This window comes from Buteo buteo, chromosome 11, assembly GCF_964188355.1.
Source record: "Buteo buteo chromosome 11, bButBut1.hap1.1, whole genome shotgun sequence".
In the NCBI taxonomy this organism is placed as follows: Eukaryota; Metazoa; Chordata; class Aves; order Accipitriformes; family Accipitridae; genus Buteo; species Buteo buteo.
Genome location: NC_134181.1, coordinates 1336135 through 1350833, shown reverse-complemented (window position 1 = coordinate 1350833; position 14699 = coordinate 1336135). Strand labels below are relative to the sequence as shown.

Below are 14699 nucleotides of genomic sequence, written 5' to 3'. Positions count from 1 at the left end.
GGTGGCCCTTGCACACTTGCACACTCACTGCTGGGTGCCCACAGGCACGGAGGGAGCCTTTCTGGGTGCCAGCCCAGGGCGAGGGACAGGGACGATCCCCGGAGGCAACAGCTGAGCCGGCTTCTAAATGTGATTTTAGCCAAATCCGAGTGATTTTCCCGGGCGGGGCAGAGGGAAATGGAGCCAGCATTGCTGAGCCCCTGCCCTGCCGGTGTGGTGGGGCTGCGGTGGGGACCCATCTCCTTTCACGGTGCCTCTGGGGAAGGTCCTGCCGTGGCACTGCCTGCCCTGCGCCCGTTCCTGGGGTGTCCCTCACCGTGGGGTCTGAGGATAGGGCCCTTCCACTGCGGCACTAGGAGCCCCCTCCCTGCCAGGGCTGCCGTGTGTGCCGGGAACACGGCCAGGGGCTGCGGGACCCTGCAGGGCGCCTGGCCAGGACCACCGCTCGGGATCCCTGTGTGCTCAGGGACATCCCAGCGTTGGGGTCACCCCTCTCCCTCCAGCCAGGGCAGCCCTCATGGGTGCCGCAGCACCGCGGGCCCCGCTCCTGCGCCGGGAGCTGCCGTGCACCCACCGGGTGGGGAGAGCAGGGCTGGGGGTGGGGGTGCTGTGGGGTCCCACCAGAGTCCTTGGAGACCCAGCCCGGAGCCCCCCTCGCCCCGGGCAGCCCCCAGCCCTGCTATGCACAGCCCCGGGTACCCATTTGCCGGCTGCCCCGTACCGTGCCGGATGGTGTGAGGGGCCCAGCACCCCCCTTCCCTGCAAGGTTGGGGGTGCTGGGCTGTGTCTCCACCCCCAGCGAAGCCGCCTGCGCCAGGCCCACACCTCGCCGTGCCGTGCCGTGCCGTGCCGTGCCGTGCCGCTCGGCCGGGTGTGCACGGGCAGTGGGGAGCGCATTGTCCTCGCCGGAGAGCGGCAGCGGCCGAGCGCTTCTCCTTGCTCTTGCTGCCGTCAGCCTGCACCGGTGCCGGTGCCGGGCCGCGGGCACGCGCCGGGATGCTGCCGTACCGGCTGTGCCTCCCCAGGGCCTGCCGCGAGCAGCAGAGGACGGTTTTTTGAATGAAAAGTCTCTTTTAATGCCGCTGGCCAGGCGCCGTCCAGCCGTCCTGCTGTGGGGAACAAGGAGGCGGCTGTGCCGGAGGAGGAGGGAGTTTGGTTTCCACCTTGTGCGGCGTTCCTGCGGCCAGTCGCCGGCCGGCAGCGGGGAGAGGTGCCCGGCAGCCGCGGGCACAACGAAAGGTAAGGAACCCCGGGGCGACCCCGGGGCTGGGTCCCTGCCGAGAGGCATGGGGAGGGCTGCGGGGTGGGGACATGCTGCCCCTGTCCCTCTTCCCGCTTCCCGCAGACGGGAGCCTGCAGCCCTGGGGACCCCGCGTGTGCCCAGCAGCACCGCAGCAGCGGCAGAGGCACGACCGCATCAGGTCTGACCCGACCGCGCCGGGTTTCGCACCTCCACGCCCCACCGCTGCTGGGCTCAGCCGGGCCACGTGGGAGCCCCACTGGCAGTGCCGAGGGTCCCAGTGCATCCCTGCCCCATCCCCGCCAGCCACGGACTCACCAGTTCCTCGCCACCCACTCCAGGCACTGCTCCGGCACCTACGGTGGGGAGTTTCCAGCCGGCATCACCGCGGTGCTGGGGGTTTTGGCTGAGGGGGACTTGCCTGGCCAGGGTGCTCCTGCCAGAGAGATCCCCTTCCTGGGGCTGGGAGGGTCCAGGCCTAATCCCAGTGTCACCTCGCACCTGGCTCCCAGCCCAGCAGGACACGATGGTCCGTATCAGGGTGAGGAACCCCAAAGTGCTGGATTTGAGCCCAAAGCCGAAGCTGCAGCTCCTCTGGACTCGGTGTGGTCCCTCCTGGGGCTGGGTGCCCCTGCCATCAGCCCGACACAGGGACACTGTGGGTGACCAGCACAGGGTTGCTGTCCCCCCGGGTGGCCCTGGTCCTGCCCTGGGACCCACCAGCCATGGGGACAAGGTGACACGGCAGGGCAGGCCCTGGGCATCCCCAGGTGGCTCATAGCCATGGGGGGACACGGTGGCACGGGGAGGTGACACGTAGGCGTCATGAGAGGGGCCCCAAGAGTGGGGCAGGGGGATGGGGGAGGCAGACTGGCCCCGGGGGGTGGCACGGGGGGACCCTGAGGTGTCCCCGGGTGTCCCGGTGCTGCTCTCGGTGATGAGCTGTGGCCGGTCCCTGGTGCGGTGCTGTGCCGGTGCCCGTGACAGCTGCCACCGTGCCATGCGATGCCGGTGCTGGGCGATGCTGGTGCTGGTGCAGCACCGGTGCCGGGTGATGCCGGAGCCGGTGCGGCGCCAGTGCCAGGTGATTCTGGTGCCAGGTGATGCCGGTGCCGGTGCCAGCGCAGCACCAGTGCCAGGTGATTCCGGCGCCGGGTGATGCCGGTGCAGCGCCAGCGCCGGGTGATGCCGGTGCCGGTGCAGCGCCGGTGCCGGGTGATGCCGGTGCCGGTCATCGCTCCCGCAGTGCGGGGCTGGGGCCGGTGCCAGGTGCTGCCGGTGCCGGGCGGGTCCCCGCGGGCTGCGGGCGGTGCCGGGCGGTGCCGGTGCCGGCGCCGGTGCCGGGGGTGGTGGCGGTGCCGGCGGTGCCGGTGCCGGTGCCGGGCGGGGCCCCCCGCGGGCTGCGGGCGGTGCCGGCCCCGCCGCGGTATAAAGGGGCTGCGCGGGCCGGGCCGGGCGCACAGCGGCGGCGGCGGCGGCCGGGGCGAGCGGCGGCACCGGCACCACCACGGTGAGTCCCGGTCCCGGTCCCGGTCCCGGTCCCGGTCCCGGTCCCGGTCCCGGTCCCGGTCCCGGTCCCGGTGGCTCGGGGCGTCCCCGCCCCCGCGGCGCTACGAGACCGGCCGCGGCCCCACCGGCAGCGTGGAGCCGGCACCGGGGGCTGCGGGGCCCGGGGTGGGAAGCCGGGAGCTGCGGGGCCCGGGCTTGGGGAAGGACGGGGGCGGGGGGGGTTTGGGGCTGCCCGGGAGGCGCTGCCGCTGGCCCGGGGGTCCCTGGGGCTGGCTCTGCCCCCTGCCCGCACCCCCTCGCGTGTTCCCGCACCCCCTCCCCTTCACCTGCCTGCACCCCCTCCCCTGCCCGCCCCCCCCCCCCTTTGCTTGCATTGCCCAGCCCTGCCTGCGCCCCCCCCCGCCCCACGGCCGTGCCCCCCTGTGCAGCTCTGCAGTCCCCGCCGCTGCCCGTCCCCGCGGTCCCCATCCCGCCGCGGGGCTGGGGGTCCGTGTCCCGCCGCAGGCGGTCGGGGTGACCGGGGGGCTCCGGGCGGTCGTGCGCGGGCAGGGCCTCTCCCCGCGGGGGACGGCGTGGGGCCGGGTCCCCGCCGTCCCCGTGCCCTTCCCCGTCCTCCGGCCCCGCCGTCGCCCGGGAGCGGCCGCCGTCCCGCTCGGCTGGACGGAGCCGGGCGGTGGGCGCTGGCACCGCGCACGGTGGGATGCTCCGGACCCCCCGCGCCTCGCCTGGCCCCGCGGAGGCACTGGGAAAGGTGTCACCCTGAAAGCGGCAGCCGGCGAGGGATGGGGTGGCCGTGGGGCAGCAGACGAGAGGGGTCCCCCCCCATTTTATCCTTGTGGGGAGCCAGGCGGCGGGGTCCTGCCGCGGGCTGTCCTCTCGGCCCTGCCCCGACGCTGCCCGGTCCCCCTCGCAGATGCCAGTGAGCCTCTCCACGGCCCTGCGCGTCGTCGGGACCAGCCTCTTCGCCTTGGCGGTGCTGGGGGGCATCCTGGCCGCCTACGTCACGGGCTACCAGTTCATCCACACGGAGAAGCACTACCTCTCCTTCGGGCTCTACGGGGCCATCCTGGGGCTGCACCTCTTCATCCAGAGCCTCTTCGCCTTCCTGGAACACCGGCGCATGCGGGGCGAGGGGCGGCCGGTGCGGCTGGGGCGCTCGGTGGCCCTCTGCATCGCCGCTTACCAGGAGGATCCCGACTACCTGAAGAAGTGCCTGCGCTCCGTCAAGCGCATCGCCTTCCCCGACCTCAAAGTGGTGATGGTGGTGGACGGGAACGGCCCCGACGACACCTACATGTTGGACATCTTCCACGACGTGATGGGCTCCGAGCACTCGGGCAGCTACGTCTGGAGGAGCAACTTCCACGCGCAGGGCGAGGGGGAGACGGAGGCCGGGCTGCGGGAAGGGCTGGCCCGCGTCCAGGCGCTGGTGCGCGGCACCACCTACTCCTGCATCCTCCAGAAGTGGGGCGGGAAGCGGGAGGTGATGTACACGGCCTTCCGGGCGCTCGGAGACTCCGTGGATTACATCCAGGTAGATGCATGGGCCGGGTGGGTGGGTGGGTGCGGGGGCTTGAGGGCAGCGAGCGCCCTGCCTGCGTGACCCGGCAGAGGGGCTGCGGGAGGAGCAGGAGCGGACGAGCCCGCGGCAGCACCTGGCTGCCTGGGTCAGGATCCGGCCCCGTCCACCGGCTGCGAGCCACCGGCACCGGGGTTGAGGGGTGAAGCGCCACCGGGGTGGCCCGAGGGGTTGAGCCCTGCCTGCACCAGAGGGTTTCGCATCGCCTCCTTGGCGCATCCCCCGTGTCAAGGGCAGGATGTGCCCCAGGCTGGTGTCACCCCGTGTGGCACCATGCGGGGTGCCAGGCCCCCCACGCGTGGGTGAGGAGGGGTGGCGGCTGGGACGGGTCCCACCGTGGTGCGCGTGGCAGGGCTGGGTGGCCCGGGGCAGCGGTGGCCGGGCACCGCGGGGCGCTCCGCTCCCTGCCACCGCCTGCCGGTCTCCGGGGCTCTGCCTCGTCTCGCCGGCCGCAGCTCGGGCTTGCCCGGCTGCGGGCTGGGCTGTCTGCCGGGCGCGCGTGGGCGGCGGGAGCGGGGCTCGACGTTCCCTCTGCCCCCAGGTGTGTGACTCAGACACGGTGCTGGACCCCGCCTGCACCGCCGAGATGCTCCGCATCCTGGAGGCCGACCCCCGCGTCGGCGGCGTTGGCGGCGACGTCCAGGTACCCCGGCCACGAGGGAGGGCACCCCGGGGCGGCGAGGGTGCCGGGGCAGAGGGAGGGGGTTGCGGCGTTGCCGGGACTCACGTCCGTCCCCTCCCCAGATCCTGAACAAGTACGACTCGTGGATCTCCTTCCTGAGCAGCGTGCGGTACTGGATGGCCTTCAACGTGGAGCGTGCCTGCCAGTCCTACTTCGGCTGCGTGCAGTGCATCAGCGGGCCCCTGGGCATGTACCGCAACGCCCTGCTGCAGCAGTTCCTCGAGGACTGGTACCACCAGACCTTCCTGGGCAGCAAGTGCAGCTTCGGGGACGACCGGCACCTCACCAACCGCGTGCTCAGCCTGGGCTACCAGACCAAGTACACGGCTCGCTCCAAGTGCCTGACGGAGACGCCCACCCGCTACCTGCGCTGGCTCAACCAGCAGACCCGCTGGAGCAAGTCCTACTTCCGCGAGTGGCTCTACAACGCCCTGTGGTTCCACAAGCATCACCTCTGGATGACCTACGAGTCGGTGGTGACCGGCTTCTTCCCCTTCTTCCTCATCGCCACCGTCATCCAGCTCTTCTACCGCGGCCGCATCTGGAACATCCTCCTCTTCCTGCTGACGGTGCAGCTGGTGGGCATCATCAAGGCCACCTACGCCTGCTTCCTGCGGGGCAACGCAGAGATGATCTTCATGTCCCTCTACGCCCTCCTCTACATGTCCAGCCTGCTGCCCGCCAAGATGTTTGCCATCGCCACCATCAACAAGTCGGGCTGGGGCACGTCGGGGCGCCGGACCATCGTGGTTAACTTTGTGGGGTTGCTGCCGGTGTCGGTGTGGGTGGCGGTGCTGCTGGGCGGGCTGGCCTACACCGCCTACAGCCAGGACCTCTTCAGCGAGACTGAGGTGGCCTTCCTCGTCTCGGGTGCCATCCTCTACGCCTGCTACTGGGTGGCCCTGCTCACCCTCTACCTGGCCATCGTCGCCCGGCGCTGCGGCAAGCGGCAGGAGCAGTGCGGGCTGGCCTTTGCCGAGGTCTGACCGCGGAAAGCGCCGGGGTGGCCCCGCGTGCTGGGGCGACCGCCACCGGTCCCCTCCTCGCCCGCCACCAGCCCCGGCACAGCCGGCACTGAGCCATCGGGTGCTGGGCAGCGCTGAGCGCGCCCGCCGCGGCGTTTCTGATCAAGTCTTGCTTTTTGTTGTTGTTGTTTTGTTCGTTTTTTTTTTCTTATTTTCATTTTTCTGTACAAACCTGGCTGCTGGCCGGGGAGAGGCTGAGCCGGGGCTGACCGTCACCGGGCTGGGCACAGCCTCGGCGCATGCGGGGGCTGACGGCACTGTCCCCGCTGTGCCGTACCGAGCATCCCGGCATGCTGTGTGGAGCGCTGCTGGCCAGGCTCCCCCCCCCCCCACCACTGCAGCTGGGTCTTCCACCTTTCGGTGCTTTCTATGGGGACTTCACGGTCCCCTGTCCACGGTGCTATGGCAAAATGGCCCCACGGGGCACCGTCTCCGTCCGGTGCTGTGCCAGCACCACTGGCTGGTGCTGCCTGCCTCTGCCCCATGGCTGTTGTATGTGCGGGCACGTACCCACGGGGACCTCCCCCCCCCTGCCCCGTGGATCCCTCCAGCCCCTTTCGGGGGGGTCTGGCTGCCCCGGGAGGGCAGCAGCTCCCTTCAGCTTTGCCAAAGACCCAAGGGGGGGACCCCAGCATGCAGAAACAGGGGAAATCGGGGCCGTGGCTTGGCCGGAGCGTCACTGTGGCCCCATTGTACCAACCCCGCTGCCTTCCTGGCGTCTGTCTAGACAGCGGGGAGACACTGGGTTTTGGGCTCGGGCATGCAGAGGAGGGCGGGGAAGAGCTGGTTCCCAACCTTTCCCCTCCCCAGGGAATTTACCCGGTCGTCTCCCCTGGGCCCTCTTTTTTTCAGGGCTTAAAAACCTTTCTACAATTGAGCTTTTAGATTGTTTTGTTTAATTTAATATGAGGTTTTTTAGGAGACTTTTGTAGCTCTTTGGTATTCATACTTATTGCTAATTGTTTGTAAATCTATTTATTTTTTAACCTGCGGGTTTTTTTTCATATTTTGGAAAAGTCTGTTTTTTATATCCTGATGGATTTGTCAAAATAAAGACTTGCACAGAGAAAGGGCAGTGTGTGGGGAAGACAGCCCTGCCTGGGCTTGGGGGGAAGTCACTGCCCAGCAGGACCCATCTCGCCTGGGATAGCGGCCATGTTTGTGCCCCGGAACGCAGCAGCTCGCAGGAATGAAGTCATTACAGGGGGCACAGGTGACCTGGGAAGGACTCTGGGTACCCAGATGCAGGACCCAGCACCCCGAGGTGGCCCTGGGAGTCCTCCATACAGGACAGGGATGAGGCCAGGGCCAGCCCCGGATCTCCCTGAGCCCTGGCTGCAGCACCCAGCGCTGCCTGGCAGCAGAGCTCACAGTCGCCGGCCTGAGCCCTCACACTTTCTTGGGCACATTGGTGATGATGGGTTTGGGGCGGGTTTTGAAGAGGAGCTTGGTTTTGATGAGGGCGGTGACGGTGTAGCAGGCATGTGGCCCCGCGGGACCGGGCTCGCCAGCTCCCTGCTTCACCAGGACTGCAAAGGGCTTCTCCAGCTGCACCACCTTCCCGTAGAGGATGTGGTGGCCCACGATGAGCACGGGGATGCCCTAGAGAAAGCAACGAGAGGCAGAGGGTGAGGGCGGGCAGGATCCCGGAGCCGTCCCCCGGTAAGGCGGCGTGGGCTGCCTCACCTCATGGGTGTAGTGCAGGTCTCCCAGGAGGCTCCCTGCCAGCTCGCCGCTCTGCCGGGGCTCAACCTCACCCTGCAGCTCCACCAGCACCCACTGCGCCAGGCCCCCAGCACCTCCGCTGCGGGTGAGAGAGGCACCTTCACCCCGCGGCTCCAACCCTGCCCCGGGCCGCAGGTGTAGAGCCGGGGGCGGGATCAGCAACCCCCCCCCAAAAAAGGCCGGTTGCCTCACCTGGAGATGACGATCTGCACCATGCTCCGGGCCCTGCAAAGCACCGGCAGAGACACGGTCAGCGCGGGGGGGACACGGGGCAGGGCCCGCTGCGGCGGGAGACCCCAGCCCCCCCCCTCCCGGGGCCTTCCCCCGTAACCCCCCCCCAATGCCCAGCCCACCCCATCCCGGGCCCTGCAGCTGCCCCCGGACCCCACAGACCCCCATGCCCAGACTCCCCCCACCCCTCCGGGCCTCGCAGCCCCCCCCCCGGGCCGCCGTTGCGCGGGGCGCTGGTGCCCTCCAGCGGTCCCGGTGGTGCGGGGCCGGGCCGGGCCGCTCTGCGGGCTGGGGCCGCTCCCGCCTCCCACTCCCGATCGAGCCCCCGACCCGCTCCCCCGATCCCCCCCCCCCCCCCTCCCCGGCCCCGATCCCGCACCCCCCGGATCGGATCGGGCCGGAGCCTCTCGCCCGGCAGCGCCCGAATCTCCCGCCGGCGCCGCGTCGCTACTTCCGCTTCCGGCCACGCCCCTCCCTCTCCGCCCCGGGAGAGGGCGGTTCCGGTTCCGGCTGCGCCGCGCGCACGTGGGGCGGAGCGGGTCCCGGTGCGGGGGTCCCGGTGCGGCGGGATGGGGGAGTTCGAGGTGCACCGGGTGCGGTTCTTCGGCCTGGTGCCGGCGGGAGTGCGCTGCCTGGCCTGCCAGCCCCGCGGCGGCCGCCTGGCCCTGGCCCGCACCGACGGCGCCGTCGAGGTCTACAACTTCGCCGCCAACTACTTCCAGGAGAAGGTGAGGGGGCCGGGACGGGCCCTACCGAGCCGTACCGGGCAGTACCGAGCCGTACCAGGCAGTACCAGTCTATACCTGGCCGTACCGGTCTGTACCGGGCCGCACTGCACCGTACCTGGCCGTACCGAGCCATACTGAGCCATACCGGGCCGAACTGAGCCGTGCCTGGCTGTGTCTGGCCGAACTGAGCCGTGCCTGGGCATACCGAGCCGTACCTGGCCGTACCAAGCCATACTGAGCCGTACCTGGCTGTACCTGGCCATACCGAGCCATACTGAGCCGTACCTGGCTGTACCGAGCCGTACCTGGCTGTACTGAGCTATGTCTGGCCGTACTGGGCCATACTGAGCCATACCTGGCCGTACTTGGCTGTACCAGGCTGTACTGAGCCGTACCGGTCTGTACCTGGCCGTACCTGGCCGTACTGAGCCGTACCTGGCCATACTGGGCCATACTGAGCCGTACTGGGCTGTACCCAGCCACACTGAGCCATACTTGGCCATACCAGGCTGTACTGAGCCGTACCGAGCTGTGCAGCAGGGTAACGGGTTTCCCTCCCCAGGTGATCCCCGGGCACGAGACCCGGTCAGTGGAAGCGCTGTGCTGGGCAGCGGGAGACCGGCTTTTCGGAGCCGGCCTCAGCGGGGACATCACCGAATACGACCTGGCCCTGCTGTGCGTGGCCCGCTCCGTCGATGGCTGCGGGGGGCCCATCTGGAGCATGGTGGCTAACAGCAGCGGCACACAGCTGGCGGTGAGTGCGACCGAGGACCGGGACCGGGATGGCTCTCCCATCCCCAGAGCAGGGGCGGCCTGGCTGGGGTGGTGGCAGAGGGAGAGGGTCTGCCCGGCCCACCGGGGCTGATCCCGACCCTCCTACAGATCGGCTGCGAGGATGGCTCAGTTAAGCTCTTCCAAGTCGTGCCCGGGGGGATCCAGTTTGAGCGGAACCTGGACAGGCGGAAAGGTGAGTCCGGGAGGGCTTAGTACTGCGGCGGCATCGTCCCTCCGTCCCCTCTGTCCATCCCAGCTGCCCCACTCCCAGTCACCGAGTGCCTGTGAATCCACGGGGTCACACTGGGAGCTTCCTTCCCCACAGGGCGCATCCTCTGCCTCTCCTGGCACCCGTCAGACACTCACATAGCGGCTGGCTCCATCGACTTCCTCCGGGTCTTCGACGTCTGTTCCGGTAACTCACAGCCTGAGGCGTGAGCCCAGCCTGTCCCCTGTCCCCTGCCAGCACTGGCACGTCTCACGCTCTGAGGGGATCCCCTTGTCACCCCCAACCGTCCTTCCCGCCTCTCAGGCCAAACTGTCCAGAGGATCATGGTGAACTACCACGTGCTGAAGGTGAGGCGCGAGTGCATCGTGTGGAGCATCGCCTTCCTCTCCAGCGGCACCGTCATCACCTCGGACTCCTTTGGGAGGGTGCAGTTCTGGGACTGGCAGCGAGGGACGCTGATGGAGTCCCACACCGTCAGCACCTCAGCTGTCCTCTCGCTGGCCGTGTCGGAGGTAGGCAAGTCCCCCTGTGTGCCTCCCAGGCAGCCAGGGCCCGTCTGGGCTCCTGTGTGCTGGGCCAGGGGTGTTCGGGCAGGAGCTGCCTGGCTCGGTGCCTTTGGACCGGCAGGAGCAGGGCTGGAAGAGAAGCTGCCGGTCCCTGCCTGCCTCCCAGTTCTGCCCTTTCATTCTTCCCGGTCTATACCCACAAACCCCGTCCCCGTTTCTCTCACCAGAAGGAGGACAGCATCATTGTGGGCACCTCGACGGGGGCCACTTACCAGTTTCAGCTGCTGCCGGTGAAGATGGGCAGCCTGGAGAAGCGCTGGGTGCGGACGAAGCCCTTCCAGCATCACACCCACGACGTGCGAGCTGTGGCACACAGCTCAACGGCTCTTATCTCTGGGGGTAGGACTGGCTGCGGTCACGAGGAGGGCTTGGGTCTCTCCCCGCGGGACTGGTTCGGCTGACCTCTGCTTGGCTTTCAGGCCTGGACGCCCAGCTGGTGATCCGCCCACTGATGGAGAAGATGCAGAAGAAGGGCTATGACGCCGCACTCCGCAAATTCACCTTCCCCCACGTAAGTGCCGCTCTGAGCGGGGTCTCACGCCTGGCAAGGCAGGCTGGCAGGGCTGGCTCTTCCTGCGGGAGAAGGCTGGCCCTCCCTGCCCTGCTGGGTCCCCTCCCTGCCCTGCTGGGTCCCCTCCCTGCCCTGCTGGGTCCCCTCCCTGCCCTGCTGGGTCCTCTCCCTGGCCCTGGCACGTCTGGAGGCTCCTGCCACAGAGTGGGTAGAAGTTGGCAAGCCCGTCTTGCTGGTCCTGCTGGGTCTCCATCTCTGGGCTCCCATCCCATGGGACCCGAGTCCTTCCTCTCCCCCGCCCTGGCGTCTCCAGCCCCCCAGGGCATTTCGGCTTTGGCCCAGCCCTTTCTGCCAGGCTGCGGGTTCATGACAGTCTGCCCGTTTCTGCACGCAGCGACGCCTCGTCTCCTGTGCCAGGAAAGCCCGGCTGCTCCTCTTCCAGTTCTCCCAGCACCTGGAGCTCTGGAGACTTGGCTCCACTGACGAGACTGGTGAGTTGCAAGGCCCAGCTCTCCGGTACGAGTCTTGTGGCAGAGCCCGTGCTGCCTGCAGGATTTCAGGCATGAACGGTCCTGCCATTTGGGCAGCAGAGGGGTGGTTTAGCTCGGGCTCCTTCCTCCCCACAGCCCTGCGCTGGCATGACAGCCACAGGCCGGGCTGTGTTTCCCATCGTGGTGTGTGCCTGGGCAGAGGCTGCCCGGCTGGTGCGAGGCTGTGCTCATGCTTCCAGCGGAGCTGGGCCAGGCCCTGGGGAGTTCAGCTTTAGGGGGGGTTGGAGAAGGGTCTGGGCTCTCCCTTGGGTGCTGCTCCCTCGGGATCCCCGGCTGCTCGACAGGTCCCCTGTCGTTTCCCCACCGTCACTGATGTGCCATGTGGTTTCTTGTCGTCCCAGGAAAGGATGGTGAGGTCCTTCCCTTGTGCCGCATGCCTGAGCACCTCGTGCAGCTCAAGAGCAAGGTAGGGCTGAGCTGGGGCTGGGGGTCCACCCTGGTGCCTGCCCCTCCGCTCTCCCTCTGACGGCTGAGCTGCATGTGCCAAGCTGCCGGCAGATCTGATGGGCCACGCTCGGCCCCTCTGCCTTTCCAGGGTCCGGAGCACATCTACTGCAGCTGCGTCTCGCCCTGTGGCAGCTGGGTTGCCTACTCCACAGCCTCCCGCTTCCACCTCTACCGAGTGCAATATGAGGGTGATGGCATCAGCATTAAGAAGGTGAGGAGGGCGACGGGCTGCCCTGCTGCCGGGGAGAGGTGATGGGTGGCTGTGGGGTCCTGAGGGGCTGGCATGGCCAGCGTTGCTCTCAAGGAGCGAGGGTGGCAGCGGTCAGTGACTGTCAGCACTGCTTTCTTCCCCCTTCAAGGTCCCCAAAGTGCCCAAGCTGCTGCTGCCAGCCTACCAGCTCCAGTTCTCCTCCGACTCCGGCAGCCTCTTCGTTGCCTCCGCTCGAGGCTCTGTCCATGTCCTCCAGCTGCTGGAGCCGGGGGGCTGCAAACACCTGCACACGTTTCGGCCGCCCTCAGGTTTGGGATGGTGGGGAGCTGGGGGTGTTGGGGAGGTGCTGGGGGGTCCCTGGGCTCCGTGTCCCCTCCCTGCCATGGGTGCAGAGGGGTGTGCAGGGCTGAACATGTGCCCCCTTTCCTGCCCTGGAGTGTGGGGGTACTTCTTCCCCGACAGCCTCTGCCCTGTGTTTGTGCCACCCTCGTGGCCTGACACAGGTGGGGGAGCAGGGTGCACAGATAGGCAGGGGGGATGTGGGTTTGGATGTTCCCTGGAGGTGGGTCTGGGGCTCCTTGCAGGCCTGAGCACCCGTTACAGCTGGTGAGGGTGTTTCCGCAGGGTCCCCCGAGGCTGTTTACTTGCTGGCGTCGAGCGCAGACGGGCACTGGCTGGCCGCAGTCGGTGGGGACTGGGCAATCCACATCTACGACCTGAAATGCTTCAAGGTAGGAGCAGGTGCTGGAGGAATGACTCCCACTGCCCTCCTGCCCTGGGGGGCCGGGTGTCAGTGGGCTCAGCGCATAGGTCCCCTCTCTGTAAGCCATTGCTGCGTCCCCGGAGCAGGACTGGGGGTGGGCCTGTGGGAAGGGGGGGGTCACAGGTGGCCCCGGTTGCTCCTGTCAGCGTGCTGTCCTCCTGCCTTGCAGCATCACTGCACGGTGCCCACGTACAGCTGCGCGGTGACGGCCCTCGCCATCCACCCCGTCACCAACAACCTTGTTATTGCCTACTCAGACCAGCAGGTAGGAGCTCTCCTCTTGACCCTGGCCCTTTCCCCATGGCTCTCTCCCTGGCCTCGGGACTTTCTGGCCGCACCACTCCGCAGTAGAGCCACGGCTCCAGGCAGGTGTAGGGACCTGGCTGGCCTTCGCTGCCCGCTGTCCCTGGCAGGAGCCTGTCCCCATGCAGCGCTCGCAGCCTGCCTGTGTAGGGGTGACGCCAGGGAGGACTGGACCTCGCGAGCTGCCCCATCTGCTCTCTGCCTCTCCAGCTGTTTGAGTTCAGCATCCCTGAGAAGCAGTACACAGCCTGGAGCCGCATGGTGCAGAACTGCGGGCTGCACAGGGTCTGGCTGGAGAGGGACTCACCTATCACCCACATCACCTTCAACCCCAAGAATCCCTCGCACATCCTGCTCCACGACATCTACATGTTCTGCGTCCTCGACAAGTCCCTGGTGAGTCCACGTGCCAGGTCAGGAGGACTGGGTTTGTGCCCAGGACATCTCCCCTGCCCAGCCCCGCGGGGGAGCGGAGGGAGCAGTGCATGGTGCCGAGGTGGTGGTGGTGGTCCCAGGCAGCACTGACATGTGCCGTGCCCTCTCCTTGCAGCCCCTGCCAGACAACAGTGCCCTCCTGATGAACCAGAGCACCCTGAAGCAGCTCCCGGAGACTGCCAGGCAGCGGCAGCTCCACGCTTTCAAGATCTGCAAGAAGTTCCAGGTGGGTGACGGTGTTGCTGGGTGTGTGCTGTGTCGAGGAGGGGGTGCTGGTGGGGCGGGGGGTGCCCTGTGCCCATGGTCCCTGCGGCCCCACCGGCTCCTGTGCCCAGGTGTTCCTGGTTCTATACCAGCACCGGGTGCCCAAGTGGCGGAGCAGAGCTTGGTCTCAGTCCCTGTCACGGTGCAGCCGCTTGCTGCGATCTAGTGGGCTCTGGTCGCCCAGCAGCTCCTGCGGCACACACCCCCAAAGCAATGCCCCTGGTTGCGGCTAAGCCAGAGCCGGCTGCAGGGCTGCTCTGCGCGGCTGAGTCCAGCAAGCCGAGGCAGAGGGGGGCCGGCACCACGCTCTCATCTCCTGCCTCCTCCCTGCTCCACAGCCCCTGCTCTTTGCGGATCTGTTGGACGAGAACTGCCTCGTGATGGTGGAGCGGCCCATCATGGACATCAAGACCCAGCTGCCACTGCCCATCCAACAGAAGAAATTTGGCACTTGAGAGCAGAACAAGCTCCTCTAGCCGCAGAAACTGTGTGTGTTGCTTTCCTAGTGTGCTGTAGGAATAAACCCCACTGTTCTGTACGGCTGCGGGCTCAGGGCTCCTCCTTGCCCTGCGTGGCTCCCTGCTCTCGCAGCAGCGGGTCAGGTTGGCACCGGCCTGAGCATGAGGACCCGGCCACCTCATAGGGCTTTCTCCTGCCCGTGCCAGTCCTCCTCCCGGGGCTGTGGGGACAAGGTGGCACCCCGAATTTCCTGCCCTCTCACTGGCTGCTCTGCTGGGCAGTGTCAGGTCCCTGGTGTTGGCTTCTCTTTCCCAGTGTCGGCCAGTAACTGGGTGGGTCGGTAGGCACTGGGGTGCTGCCTGGGGTAGTGGACTCCCATCCCTTGGATGGACAGACAGATGGCGATTGCTGGTGCTCAGCACCCACATTCAACATCCCCAGCTGGGTGAGCAGCATCTGCCCCTGCT

The 14699-nt window shown here is 67.9% G+C and overlaps 3 protein-coding genes across 3 annotated transcripts; 2 read left to right on the top strand and 1 right to left on the bottom strand.

The window, feature by feature from the left end:
• The first annotated feature begins 3662 nt into the window (after nt 1-3662).
• Nucleotides 3663-6215, top strand: HAS3 (hyaluronan synthase 3). The gene is made up of 3 exons (XM_075039353.1): nt 3663-4283; nt 4870-4971; nt 5073-6215. The coding sequence occupies exons 1-3, from the start codon at nt 3663-3665 to the stop codon at nt 5994-5996; spliced, it is 1647 nt and encodes a 548-aa protein (XP_074895454.1). The 3' UTR covers nt 5997-6215.
• A 568-nt stretch (nt 6216-6783) lies between these two features.
• On the bottom strand, nt 6784-8454 carry CHTF8 (chromosome transmission fidelity factor 8). The gene is made up of 4 exons (XM_075039352.1): nt 8371-8454; nt 7953-7985; nt 7722-7839; nt 6784-7637 (listed from the first exon to the last, which is right to left on the bottom strand). The coding sequence occupies exons 2-4, from the start codon at nt 7973-7975 to the stop codon at nt 7425-7427; spliced, it is 354 nt and encodes a 117-aa protein (XP_074895453.1). The 5' UTR covers nt 7976-7985; nt 8371-8454; the 3' UTR covers nt 6784-7424.
• A 35-nt stretch (nt 8455-8489) lies between these two features.
• UTP4 (UTP4 small subunit processome component) lies at nt 8490-14297 on the top strand. The gene is made up of 16 exons (XM_075039351.1): nt 8490-8719; nt 9282-9473; nt 9602-9686; nt 9819-9908; nt 10026-10234; nt 10456-10627; nt 10708-10799; nt 11194-11290; nt 11692-11756; nt 11886-12008; nt 12157-12316; nt 12633-12739; nt 12941-13036; nt 13285-13470; nt 13625-13735; nt 14112-14297. Exons 1-16 carry the CDS (start codon nt 8561-8563, stop codon nt 14226-14228), a joined length of 2061 nt encoding a protein of 686 aa, XP_074895452.1. The 5' UTR covers nt 8490-8560; the 3' UTR covers nt 14229-14297.
• Nucleotides 14298-14699: the final 402 nt, after the last annotated feature.